This window comes from Sinocyclocheilus anshuiensis, unplaced genomic scaffold, assembly GCF_001515605.1.
Source record: "Sinocyclocheilus anshuiensis isolate Anshui unplaced genomic scaffold, SAMN03320099.WGS_v1.1 scaffold72, whole genome shotgun sequence".
NCBI classification, from domain to species: Eukaryota; Metazoa; Chordata; class Actinopteri; order Cypriniformes; family Cyprinidae; genus Sinocyclocheilus; species Sinocyclocheilus anshuiensis.
Window position 1 is genome coordinate 157,451 of NW_015554073.1, and position 13,976 is coordinate 171,426.

Genomic DNA, 13,976 nt, shown 5'->3' on the forward strand with positions numbered 1-13,976 from the left:
GTATTTGAAAAATAATGTGTTTTTTGAACATTAAAGCATGTCAACATATTCTGTTACACCAAATACACAAAATAATCATCTTTAAAAAAGCATCATATGACCCCTTTAAAACAGTTGAGATTTTTTTTTTCAGGATTCTTTGATGAATAGAAAGATCCAAAGATCAGCATTTACCTGAAATAAAAAGCTTTTATAACATTATACACTATTCCATTCAAAAGCTTGGAGTCAGTATAATTTTTTTAAAAGAAAGAAATAATATAAATTTTATTTAGCGCTGCAATATTATTTTATTTATAATACCTTTATTTAGCAAGGATGCTTTAAATTGATCAAAAAGATTATAATGTTACAAAAGATTTCTATTTCAGATAAATGCTGTTCTTCTGAACTTTCTATTCATCAAAGAAACCTGAAAAAAAATTCTACTCATTTGTTTTCAACATCAGCATATTAGAATTATTTCTGAAGGATCATGTGACTGGAGTAATGATGCTAAAAATTCAGCTTTGAAATCACTGGAATAAATTACATTTTAAGAATATTTTCAAATAGAAAACTGTTATTTTAAATAGTAAAAATATTTCACAATATTACTGCTTTTGCTGTATTTTGGATCAAATAAATGCAGGCTTGGTGAGCAGAAGAGAATTCTTTAAAAAACATTAAAAATCTTACTGTTCAAAAACTTTTGACTGGTAGTGTATGTCAGCCTATAGTTTGATATAAGGTGAACATTAATTTATTTGTGCTGGGTTTTTTTTCCTTAAATATTATATAGTTTTATAAGGGGGGGGTTTCATAGACTTGGAAAAATAATTTTTCAGAAGTTTGTAGGTACAGACATCTGTTGTGGGTGTTCTTGGCAGTTTTTATGAGGCTTTTTTGTTATAGTGTTCATATCGATATAGGAATTATATCGTATCAACCGAAATTAAGAAATATATATCGTGATATAAATTTTGGCCATATCGTCCAGCCCTACTCCACAAATCTAAAAACATTAATATGTCCACAAGTCTCTCATTAACATTTCTACACAAGAACCTTTGATATTCAACATAATATAATGTCATAGATCACTATTTTCCATAGACACAAAATTAGATCAATTGACCTCAATACTGTTTCAACTGACTAAAGCTCACAAATGTTGATATTCAGGTGAAATGACAATTAAGAAGAGCATAGCCCTTTATTAAATGTGTTATGAGATTATGTCACAGGGTTTCTGCAGGTCCTAAAAAGGTCTTAAAATCACATATTCATGGCATTAAATGTTGCTTGCACTGCAAAAAAAAAAAACATAAAACTACAATTACTTGAGATGCAAATTAAATATATGAAGTCTTATTTTCTGATGAATTGAACAATAGTAAGTGTTAAGAGTTTATGCTTAACACAAAAACACACATCTGTCAATGGGGTATGAAAACTTGTTTTCCCAGTTAAATTGAGTAAATTTTTCTGAGCCCATTGGCAGATATTTGTTCTTGTTTTAATCATGAACTCACTTCATTTTGATCAATTTCTAATAAAACAAGACATCCAATATTACATTATTTTGCTTCTCAAGTAAATGTATCTTGGTTTAAACTAGACGAAATTGTAGGGGTGCTCCGATTGATCGGCTACCGATCACTATCGGCCGATAATCACGTTGGGATGTTTGATCGGCGGTCTCTAAAAAGGCCGATCTCAAGCTGATGATGCTGCCGTGAGCGGTTTGGCACAGACATGCAGCGGCACCGTCTCTGTCCGGCACAGGTCAAATAATTATAATGCTGAAGGTGAGGTACTCAAGCGTGTGACGGAAATGTTACGCCCCTTGCCATACTGTGATGCCCTGTCCGGCCAGAGCGACGGTTCAAAAACATTAAAACCCATTATAAACGAGGCATTTGTTGCATCCAGTGGGGACATAATTACGGATTATAATGACTTGTACTGTCTTTTTACGCGTTGCATCGCGCCGCGTAAACATAAAACCATGTCTGCATTTGTGATCGGAGAAATGACAAACAAGCGCTACTCTACACTGCTAAAAACTCGCGTTTGAATCATCAGTGGCAAATCCTTTAAATGAAAACGTACTTACAGTCTGTGAGTCAGAACAGCCGGCATTGTAGTCTACTGTCCCAGGATCAGGAAACAGTCCTCCATAAAATGTGCTGCACACAAATTAATATTTGGGTTGAACTGTTCTGGAACAGTGTTGTAAATACAACTTAACCACTGATTTCTAGTTGTGTCCTCTTTTGGAAGACCAAACAAAGTAGTTTCACAACGAAACACACTGCGGGCTAGAGTGAGCGTCGGCCGGAGGGCTAGAGTGAGCGGCGGCCTAGAGTGAGCGGAGGCCGGCTTGAGTGCTTCCCCTCTCACAAGAGTCACCTAAGAGCGGAATTCCCCCCCATTTTCGAAAAATCGGAAATTATTCAGGCTCTGAATAAATGTCTAAAAATCCTGATTGAAATATCACTATAAATAGCTATAAATTATAAAAAGAAGGCTTTAAAAAGATCGGTATCGGTGACCGGTATCGGCAGATACTGCTTTCAGTGATCGGCGATCAGTGATCGGCCTCAAAAATCCTGATCGGAGCACCCCTACAAAATTGTGAGGAGGAACATAATTTGTGTAGTGTAGTGTAATTAGAAGGTAAAGTAAACATTTTCATATTCTTGAGCAATTTTTTGCACAATGTTGTGTTACGTTCAATACGTTATGATATGTTAAATTGCATTATTTGAGCCAGTTGGTATGTATTTAAAAGAAGATTTCAGGCTGATGAAATATAGCAATAGTTTTTTTCATTATGTCATGGTGTACTGTTTAATATTAATGAATGATTTTTATCATCCAGGGCGGCCTTGCCTTGTTTGTACAGCTGATGCCAATACTCCTTCTGATCATAGTCTCGGCTCTCAGCCAGATGATGGTTTCCAGTCCTCCATACAGCCTCAGCCACAGACCGTAAGACCAACATTGACTAATGTGTACTTGGTATATTATTATAATACACTATTATTTAACACCGGTGTGTGTGTTTGATAGTCATATGAAGCACGTTCTCTATCCCATTGTGCATTTTGAGTTAGCTATCACACTAAGTTAACCATTTGTATGTGTTTGTTTTCATATCCTTAAACCTCACAGAAAAATGTTCTGAAAGAAAAAATGTTTATCTTGCTAAAGCATGATGGATGTCACTCAAGTGATAAATATCTCTGACGTTATCGAACACTCCACCTGCTTTAGATCCATGGGCCACACAAACAGGCGACACACTGCAACTCTGAAGGTGCCTTACTATGTGGGCGACCACTTCTCAGAAGAATATACGGGGATGAATCTTAAGAATGTTGAACAAAGTGTGGAGGAGGACTATATATCAAACCTGAGAAACAGTTGCTGGAAGGAGAAGCAACAAAGTATGTGACGCATATGAAGCTGCTTAATAATGCATGTTTATAGATGATGTATAAAGCAGTGTTTCACAGTGCCTGTCCACATAATGCAAGTGTATTTTAGCAAAATATTCTGAAGATGTAGACATATGTGCTCTTGTTTGCAGAGGAAGGCTTGTTGTATCGGGCACGTTACTTTGGAGACACAGACTTATACCAAAGGGCACAGAAAATGGCAACACCCAGCTGCTCGAAACTTTCAGATATACAGGTTCTGTTACATGGTCATTGAGTAGCAGAATGTGAGTTTACTTTTCTTTTCTGAATTTTAATTGTTCGTCTAGTGGATTATCTAGTGTTTATCTGTGGACATTCTTTGACTGTGTTTTATCATTTTGTTCTGTTTCAGGTGGTGTCCTGTTGAGACGTCATTTGAAGATGATAATATACAGAAATGTTCTGTTCTCTTTGCTAAAATGGGACATTGCATTGCACCAGTTAAGGAGAAACAAAGATAGCCCATCCTGGTGCCACATGGGTTCACTCTCATCTCTCCTTCAAAATCTTAGGAGAATTACAACTCATGGAAGATCTTAACATCTGCGAAATGGTTTTATATATGGATTTAAATATGTAATGAATTAAAAAAAAATAAAGCATTGGATGATTTACTGGTAGAGAGGAAAGTGCACAGCTGTTAAATGGTAATCAATGCTGCTAGCTTACTGCTTATCTTTTTTTATTTAGACCTATTCTTCTCAAAGCATTTTTCAATACCCATATTTGGGTTTTCTGAGCCAATTCTGAAATTTCTAGTAATGTTTGATCCGTTTATCTGACCACAGGAAGTCAAATGATTACACCGGTGTCATTCAGCATTTAATGAATTGTTCCCTGTGGTTTTGCCTGTTGGATTTTTAAAAAGAATGTTTGAGATTTATGCAAATGGAAGGTTAATGTTTGTATTTATTAAATGGTATCATACTATTTTCTTCCATTTTAATTTATTTTTAGAAACTTAGAAGCATTCATTTTAACAGTGTTTTGCAAAGTGTAGATGGAGGGTTCTGAAGCATAATCAAGTGCCTTGCCAGATCCAGTCTTAATGTATACTGTAAGTCTCTGCATTATGTAATATAGGAAGGAAATACATCAATGCTTGACATTAGTGCTTAGACCAATTAGCCACTAAAATGTTCTTGGAGATTTTTTCTTCTTCCATATTTTATGTTCTTTCATTTCAGTGCAACATTTTATGATTTTTTTGTGTATGTAATGTAACATAGTTACCGAAAAAGAAATAAATAAGAATACATTTTCTTTTTAACAAATGTAGTTGAAACATAATTATGCCTAATTTCACATTCCGAGGATATATTAAGCTTGTGACAGTCTTTTTTTTTTTTTTTAAAGGTTAATTTTGTTGCCATATAAAGATTTTTTTTTTTTTTTTTTTAATATTTGCAACCAGTTGGTGCTTCAGAAAGGCTATCCATCTGAAAGTAAAATGTTCATTTTGTAGTCTCTATTGACTTTTTGATCTAAAGCAAAGAATATTTGTAATTACCCAAAATGATGAACCCAATTTGAATTGGCCCAATTAAAGGTATTTAAATCATCTTTAAGATCTGGTTGATGCATTCTTTTTGGCCCTTATGTTCTTTTGGGAATGAATCTACAAGAAATGTAATTATGATGCTTTTACAACTGTCTGATTTATGAGGTAAGCACAATGAGATTTAAATACATATTCCGCAAAGAATTATTTTAGTTTGCCCTTTAAGGCTGTCTTGAAGTGAGAAAATTGCAACTACTTTGAAAAATAAATATTTAGGGTCAAGTCTGTTTGGACATGCACTACTGCTCAAAAGTTTTGGGATCAGTAATTTTTTTTTTTTAGTTGTTGAAAGAAGTCTCACTGCATTTATTTGATTAAAACATAGTAACATTATTATTATTATTATTTAAAATGACTGTTTGCTATTTTCGTATAATTTAAATTTATTCCTGTGATGGCAAAGCTGAAATCTCAGCAACCATTACTCCAGTCTTCTGTCTCACATGATACTTTAGAAAATATTCTAATATGCTGATTTAGTGCTACAGAAAAAAGTATGAATTTCTTTAACAAATAAAAAAAAAACTTCTGTAAAGTAGTATATAGCTTGGGATTATCAGTCAACAGTGGGTGTTGTAATTGCACACCAGGTGGCAGTCATGAGCTTTGCTCAGAAATCATTCAAGAAATGAACGCTTTAATTTTATCAACCTCAGTGTTCTTTGGTTTTCACATTGGAATAACAATACATAAACATACAAAACAAAAATGCACATTAATATCAAGTATATTGTTGCTAGCATTCGTATTAGGATGATCACCTCTTCCTTTTCATCCCACAGTCATAAAACCTATTCCACATCTGAATATTATATATGGTGAACAACACAGGCATATATTGTTGTAATTGCACACCAGGTGGCAGTCATGAGCTTTGCTCATAGAAATCATTAAAGAAATGAACGCTTTAATTTTATCAACCTCAGTGTTCTTTGGTTTTCACATTGGAATAACAATACATAAACATACAAAACAAAAATGCACATTAATATCAAGTATATTGTTGCTAGCATTCGTATTAGGATGATCACCTCTTCCTTTTCATCCCACAGTCATAAAACCTATTCCACATCTGAATATTATATATGGTGAACAACACAGGCATATATTTGATCCCTAATGCTTAAAAAAAGCTTTACCTATATATAACTGTCCTTTCAATCTTCATGAAATCCAGGCAGACTAAAGGACACTGCAAGTGTCTTGACTGGCCTAATGGTTAGAGAGTCGGATTTGTAATCCAAAGGTTGTGGGTTTGAGTCTTGTACCGGCAGGGATTGTAGGTGGGGGAGGGAATGTACCGCACTCTGAGTATGGGTCACCATTCTTGGCCCCATGTCACTTCACTTTTCACTGATGCAAGTGGGCTCAGTGTTGGTGGTCAGAGTTTCATGAAATCATGGACTGAGCTGATTTAATGGACAGCACAGAGAGGGGAGGAGCAACAGAACAGTCCCTGGACTGATCTGAGTAGTCAGTAACCATAGAAACGCCATGCTTTTAGGAAAGAGGACAGACTCCTGTTTTGTCTGTGGTCACTGATGTTTAAAGTCTTGAAACCATTATTATCTCCAGAACTATGAACTAATTGTGACTGCATATGGCATGACAATATCGTCTGACTACAAAATACTGGAGCTTTTCTTTCTTTTTTTTTTTGATTGATAGAGAAATGTGTTTGATTATTAATATCAAGAACATAACCCAGTATAGATGCACACTGCATCTAAATAATGTCTCTCTGTGTGTCTTCATCCAAAACACTATTCCATTTAAGATTTGATTTATTGCAGGGGAGGACGAAAAGGATCCCAGCTCCCAGAGGGCCAGGAGAAACTCTGATGTTGTTGGATAATTCTTGCTGAGATGTAGTGTTCTTTCATGCAGTTCCAATACACAGCACAGCAAGTTTAGGTGTAAAGTTACAGTTAAGGTTAACATAGAGATCCGAGCCACTTATCTATTGGACCATGAGGAGGTCGCTTTCCTTCAGCGACATTATTGCACAGATGAGTAATTTATTAAAATGTCATGCCATTTACAAATTGTCCCCCTTTTGAGGGAAGCTAACCCTAAAACAACTCTAAAATCCTACTGTCAGCAAAATTGTGCAAAGATCATGTCTGCCACTATTGTAGACGGAGGGAGGCAATATTAGGCTAAGGCATTGTTTAACGCCTTCAGCGAAGATTAATTGAGCCACTTTAAAGATTATGCTGTGTGTTTCAGAGAAAAAGAACGCAGATGCTGACATTTTGAGTGCAGATTTATACTGGTGAGGAAGCACTGAAAAATGACACCTTGCAATGCGGAATTGAGGATTAAAGCTTAAAAAACAAACTCTAATCCAGAGAAAATAGATTATCAGATATTATCATTACATAGCTCTCTAAATACTCGATTCTGATTGGTCAGTAGTAGCATCCTGTGATTATGACTTAATATTCACTGTCGTCCATGGCAATAGTGTATCAGTCTGCTCATTTTTGCAACTGAAACCGTTGCTTCTGTCATACCTCAGAGTACTTCTGTATTAATGTTATTGTAACACTGTTGCAGTATATTCGTCAGCTATCTGATGCAACTGATGAAAGACAACAAAGGTTTTACACATGTTCTGAATGGATCAAATGAAAGTGCACAAGAGCACTCCCTTTATAATCACTAAAAATCTGTCACTCATTTTAGTTCATGCAATCTCACAAAGTTCCCTTATAATCAACGAAACTGTCTACACTGCAAAATGAATATTTTATTTACATTGTGTCCACTCTGTTATTATGAGAGGATTCGCGAGCAGAACTCAGCACTTTACAAAAACTCTGGCATTTTTAGCGAGGGATTCTGACTGGCCAATGCATTCAAGAAAACAGAGATGTCTGTGTTCTTCTTAACTCAAACACAAATACACACTGGATTGTTGTTTGAGGCACCCTCGAAGAATTAGACCTGTGTTGGGTGCCTATACGTCATGTTCTGACCGGGATTTCTAAATTGCCTCAAATGTCCATGTTTCGGCTTTGTTTTTCTATTGTTTTCATACTTGCTGAAGGTAATGACTGAAAAGTAGTTCGACCAATAGCATGCAGGCTTTGTAATCGACCAATCGTGACGTGTGAGAAGGTGGGATCTACAGAGAACAATGAATGCAATGCAAATACGCATGCGTATAATATAGGAGGAAAAGAGAGCGAATATATGAGAACAAAGCCAAAACTCTGACGTGTTAGGCAATTAGAAATCCCGTATGGATGTATGGTCACTTTGACTGTAAGTTTTTACCTTGAAATATCAGTTTCAAAATCCTTCTGATGATGGTACACTGACTAAAAAGGTGAATGGCCTCTTTTTCTGTCCCACAAAATTCTGGCTCCAAAATCGCAAAAATACACAAACAGTTGCTTTGAATCAGTATTAGGCTACATGTCTTTTTATTTATTTGATGAGCAGACAGAATAGTGTACAGTCAGTCGGTGATTACTGATATGATCAATGAGATATGACAGTTTTCCTATAACCATGTTAGAATATACAGTATATGTCCATATGTCTCGTTACCTATGAAAAAATTGCCACCTTGAATCAGCAAAGCCAAAAATGAAACCAAAGGTAAAAAGACATTTCAGTGTCACTAAAAATCACTAAAGGGAAACATAGAAGAGTGTAACTTGCTGTGCAAGGTAATGAAATCTGGGACTTTTCAGAGTCTTGTTGCAGACGAAAGAATGAAATGAAGCAGGGTAAGTGTAGGATTTGCCTTCACTGCAGCCTATCAGTGACAGAAGTGACACTGCGATGCAGTGCTGGGAAGTGCTGAGAGCAGGGAAAAACTGCACGCTGTCCTGGTCCGTGTGGTACAACATCACCTTTAAACATTGATGTTTCTTTCTTAGTACTTGTGAGAGGAAAAGGAGTCATATAGAGTCAATATGTCTCTTATGTTCTTTCCTATCTAGCTCAAACAGTGCATGGTTCTGGCAACAACAAGACCTTGGGTTTGATTCTATAGATCTTAGTCAGCATAGATGTCATGTTCTATCTATCTATCTATCTATCTATCATGAAAAAGCCTCTATAACTTCTTCAAAATTGTGCATGTTATTATTATTATTAAAGAGGCCTTTCATGAAAAATAAATCACTTCTGTTGAATTTGCATGAATTTGCACAACGGCACAAAGTTACTTTGCATAGGCCTACAATTGTCTGCCAAATGCATCAATGCCAGTGTTCTATTCTGATATTTATGTGTTTTATATATATATATAAATATATTTATAATTGGAATTTTGTGTTTTTGTTTACACAACTGTGACAAATACAGTATGCATACAAAAAAGCTTGTCAAAACCCTGTCTTTAATAGAGATGTATGTTCTGTGTCAAGTATGTTGAGGTTTGCATTGCTTGCCTGCAGCCTATCTTCTTTCATATGAATCCGGTGTCACACATATTCATACATATATGTATGTATGTATGAAACTACAGCAAGTGACAACTATAGCCATGGTCAAAAATGACCACTTGAAACCCCCTGTGGGGCTTTCAGGGTTGAGTTTCACTATACACGGACATATTCACACACAGCTAAACGATGTCATGTGTGTTCTGTCAATTGTCCTGTCAGTCAGTGCTTTGTATGTCACATCGTTTTGGTGTCAGTATCAGGGTGCATGTTTCTATCTGAGCACTTTAAGTTTCGTTGAAATAAAACATGGTATTTGCCTGCTTGCTTTGGTCCATACACCTTATCAAACCTAAGCTGTATTAAATAGCACACTCATAAATGGTTTCACTCCAAATACCTATTTATGCTCCTCATTAATATGAACTGGTTGCATTTGGGAAACAGATTATATTACTTAATATCTTGCCATTAGCAATGAAATAATAAGATTTTCCCTTGTGCACACAAAACATCTAATGAAACTGAAGGCCTGCTGCAAATGAAGGTGTAGCAAACCATTTTATACACATTGTTCAAGTGAAACCTGCACAGCTCTTTACAAATAGGTTAATACTACAACGCAATATGCAACAAAATGACAAACATTTTTATCTACTGATTTATGGGTACTACAACAAAACAAGCTATAATAGCTCAGTCTATTTACAGCAAATTTCAATAAACAGAAATAGGAAGTGTGTGAATCTAAATATGCGCGTAAATATGTAAATCAATATATAAATATAAAGTTTACATAAAATGTTGACTTTACAAAATTTAAGGTAGTATGTCATGCCTGCTTAAAGAAAAAAATACATTTTAGTGGTGGCTAGATATCACTTGTCACTGGGGAAAATGCGATTTAGGTATTTATGTACAAATATTGGCTGAATTCGACTCATTTCCTTTTTCTACAATACTTTATTGCAGGAATTGTAGTAGCCAATGTATTTATGAGTGAATCATTGAATCATTCACTCAACCAACTTACTCAAAAATTGATTAATTCGAATTAGCCAATATTTGTTAAAAAAGGGAAGCAGTTTTTTCAACAAATAGGTTGAGTGAACGATCCAATGACCCACAAGGACAGTCCTTTGTTTCATTTCAGTGTTTTGAAATAATTATTGAATGAGTGAGCAAGCACTCATAATGATAGTCTCTATTGTCCTCCTACTGGAGTATTGATGTAACCTGCATAAAGATCCCCACATCTGTTCATTTTTCTCCAATTGTAAATAAATAAATTGTTTGAGGTATTTAGATTCACCTCAATTATTTAGTTCTCAGTATCTCATATAAATGGAATATATAAACTACAGAAAGATGACTACAATATTTGCTATTTAAAAAAAAAATCATTTTATGAATGTTTTTATTAATATTTTTCACAACAGTAGTGACCAAACGTATAGCGACACCTGTAAAATCCAATAAAAACGTTATTATTATGCATACATTTAAAAACAAGAAAATAAAATTAAATGGTACATTTGTTTTAAGGACAGTCTAGTGGTCATCCCGCGGTCTAAGTGAAAAACACTTCTGTTTTAAAAACGCATGGCAGGTAAAAGTGTGGAGCATGTTTATTTTCCCATGGTTATTTTCTGTTTTAAGTGGTGATGGGCTAACTGGCATCTCGAATGATCCTATAATAGCTATAACGACAGCAGAATTTAATGAAATTCCGAGCGAGCGTTTACTGACAAGCTTTGATAGCAGCAGCTCTTTGCGTCTTCATCTCTTCATCTCTCTCTCTCTGTGAGGAATGCTAATTGTATTCATAAGATGCAGCCTTAGTTTATCCTTATCTGTGCGCCTCTCTCTCTCTCTCTCTCTCTCTCTCTCTCTCTCTCTCTCTCTCTCTCTCTCTCTCTCTCTATACAGGGAAGACGCATCCTGTAATCAGGTCACACTTCACTGTAGTCTCAGCATCCGTCTCTCGCCCGTTAAAGCAGAGCAATCGAGACATCAGACAAGCGGAATAATGGTGTGGATGAATGTTCTGGGACGTCTTCTCGTCCCGTTGCTGACGCTTGTACGGTTTTCCGTGCAGGTGGACGTTAAGAGCGGGAAAGAAGCGGAGAAAACGGGGAATTTCATGGAAGATGAACAGTGGCTGTCCACCATTTCCCAGTACAGCCGCAAGATCAAGCACTGGAACCGCTTCAGAGATGTGAGTTATCCTTGAGGCGATGAATGATGACATTTGGCTACCTGACTCTCTGCTTTAGCTCGTATCAATACCGATTGTTAGGAAGTGTTAAGAATGGTAATGCTGGACAGTCTTATTCCTAAAACACCATTAGTCCTTCAGCATTCCCTTAGAAATCAATCTTACTTGTCAAAGCAGTTGCATTTAAGATAATAAATAGCTGTTGTTGTGATAGAATAGCTTTGAACTGTTGAGTTCATGCTGTAAATGTACTAAAAGGCTTTAAATATATACAATTATCTATAAAAGACTTTAGACAAATCGTTTTGTATCTTTAAAAGTATCCTGCAAAGGTAAATTGCTCTACAATTATCCGATTTTCAGTCAAACCCTAAATATAGCGTACTTGGTAACAATGTACCATCTGTTGTTGTTTGTTTAATTGACAATAGGTTTGATTACAGAATAAAGCAGATTGCATTAGAGTGTCATTGCCCAGCTGGTTGATGTGATGTAATAATAGGCAACTTTAATAATTGATTAGAACTTCACATGTATTCAGAGGGAGATTTATGGATTGATTTATCTCTCAAAGGTCATGTTGTAGCATGTGTCCTTGTACAGGTATGTTATTTGATCCTTTATTCAATGGCATTTCTTTATAAAATCATCCAAGACATTGTAAGGAAAAACATCCTTTGTTAGTCAAAAATCAATGAATATGCAACACAATCAAAATTACGTATGGTGATGATTAATATTACGACTTCATGTTTATTTATAGTTTGCAGGTGACCTACTGTTCTTGAAAACTAAAAGGTCCTCGGTTGTTTTCTGTTGAGTTTTGCTGCTCCAAATGAAACATTAAACCGTCCAATAGAAACTGTGATTTATCTCAATCGGTGTTTGGCCGGTAGCTATTTTTACCCTTCTAGAACTGGATTAAGTGTATAACTCCTTAAATGATTACGGTGGAAAAACACATCTACGAGAACCCGGAATTTATCAAAATGTGGGAATGAAAAGATTAAGTGCGAATTAGACTGGGATTATAAATAGATGGGCACAGCGTTTCTACATCAGTGGCTTACATTCAAACGAGGCCCTGCAGCAGACTTTATATTCTCCAATCAATGGCTATTGATCACACCATCTCAAACATATGAATAGCAGAGGAGCGATGCTTGTCCAACACAGAAAACCAAAACAGCTTTGAGAAAACAAGTCTCAGCCCTTTCACTGTCTCTGACTCAACCATCTAATTAGAATGCAGGTTGTTCTTGCTGCTGTTTCTTGAACTGTACTTGAGGTGACACACTTCAGTAGCACTGAATAGCACTGGCCCATGACACGCTGTCTGCTGTTTTGTTTGGGTTGTCATGTCATTGCACAGATGGGAAGATCCTAATTGTGAATGAGTAATGCAAAACGGTATTTTTTAGATAACATGCAGTATGTGCAGGATATGACAGAATCAGGACCCCTTGAATAAGAATATATACCAAAAAAGTAAACTTGTCTCCCAGCAAAACTAATATAATGCTAGAACTTTAATTATAGCCGACTGCCTTAAAAATATTTCATTTGACTGCCAAATGAGTAACTTCTCACCTTGATATTTGCCCAACCACACACTTCGTGGATTAACATAATTTGCATTGTAATTGGATATTGATTTTAATGCGCTCACACAGACTGTCTCAACCCTAGCTCCTGTCAAAACAAAGAATCAATATTAAAATGCATTTATATGTGGTTTCATATCATGGTAAACCATGCTTATAAATGTATATATTATTCTGAGATTGCAAGGATTCTGAGACATCAACAGGCCCTCTGACACAGATCAGTACCTTTTTAACAGTCACCTGTTATCGTTGATCAGAGACAGAGATGGAACTGATGAGGACTCTGACATTTAATCTGTCTCTGAACACAGCTTATTTCATCTTTAACGTGTTGCTTGTGACAAAGGCAAATAATCCAAATTGATGCTGGCTTTTAAAGTCCTCTGAGGTTCTCAGAGCAGAATAATGATATAACTCAAGCGAACACTGATGAAAGCAGCAGAACATGAAAGGCTCATGAGCACACGCTGATGCATATATAGATGCGTGTAATTTGACATTAATATTTCATATTCATTGTGTATTCCATTCTTGGTTGATTATAACATCTTAATTTTTTAGATACAGCATGAGATCATTGTAATGAGACTGATGTTTAAGTTTATTTGAGAACTCTTAGGAGGTGTCCTCGCTCTGATTACTTTTTATTTCATTATAAATGGAAATATATATATATATATATATATATATATATATATATATATTAGTGCTGTCAAACGA

General features: G+C 35.6%; 2 protein-coding genes across 3 annotated transcripts in view; both read left to right on the forward strand.

Annotated features, from left to right (window-relative positions):
* dnajb12a (DnaJ heat shock protein family (Hsp40) member B12a) overlaps positions 1-4,299 on the forward strand; it is a 6,908-nt gene extending 2,609 nt beyond the window's left edge. Inside the window, exons 6-9 of the mRNA XM_016460818.1 lie at positions 2,867-2,976; positions 3,262-3,434; positions 3,578-3,712; positions 3,820-4,299. Coding sequence (XP_016316304.1) covers positions 2,867-2,976; positions 3,262-3,434; positions 3,578-3,702 — 408 coding nt within the window. The 3' untranslated portion in view covers positions 3,703-3,712; positions 3,820-4,299. The remainder of the gene's footprint in view (positions 1-2,866; positions 2,977-3,261; positions 3,435-3,577; positions 3,713-3,819) is intronic.
* A 7,040-nt stretch (positions 4,300-11,339) lies between these two features.
* The window catches only part of LOC107668819 (testican-2-like), a 29,265-nt gene continuing 26,628 nt past the window's right edge, over positions 11,340-13,976 (forward strand). For both annotated transcript variants that reach the window (XM_016460814.1, XM_016460815.1), the window contains exon 1: positions 11,340-11,649. In XM_016460814.1, coding sequence (XP_016316300.1) covers positions 11,461-11,649 — 189 coding nt within the window. In that variant the 5' untranslated portion in view covers positions 11,340-11,460. The remainder of the gene's footprint in view (positions 11,650-13,976) is intronic.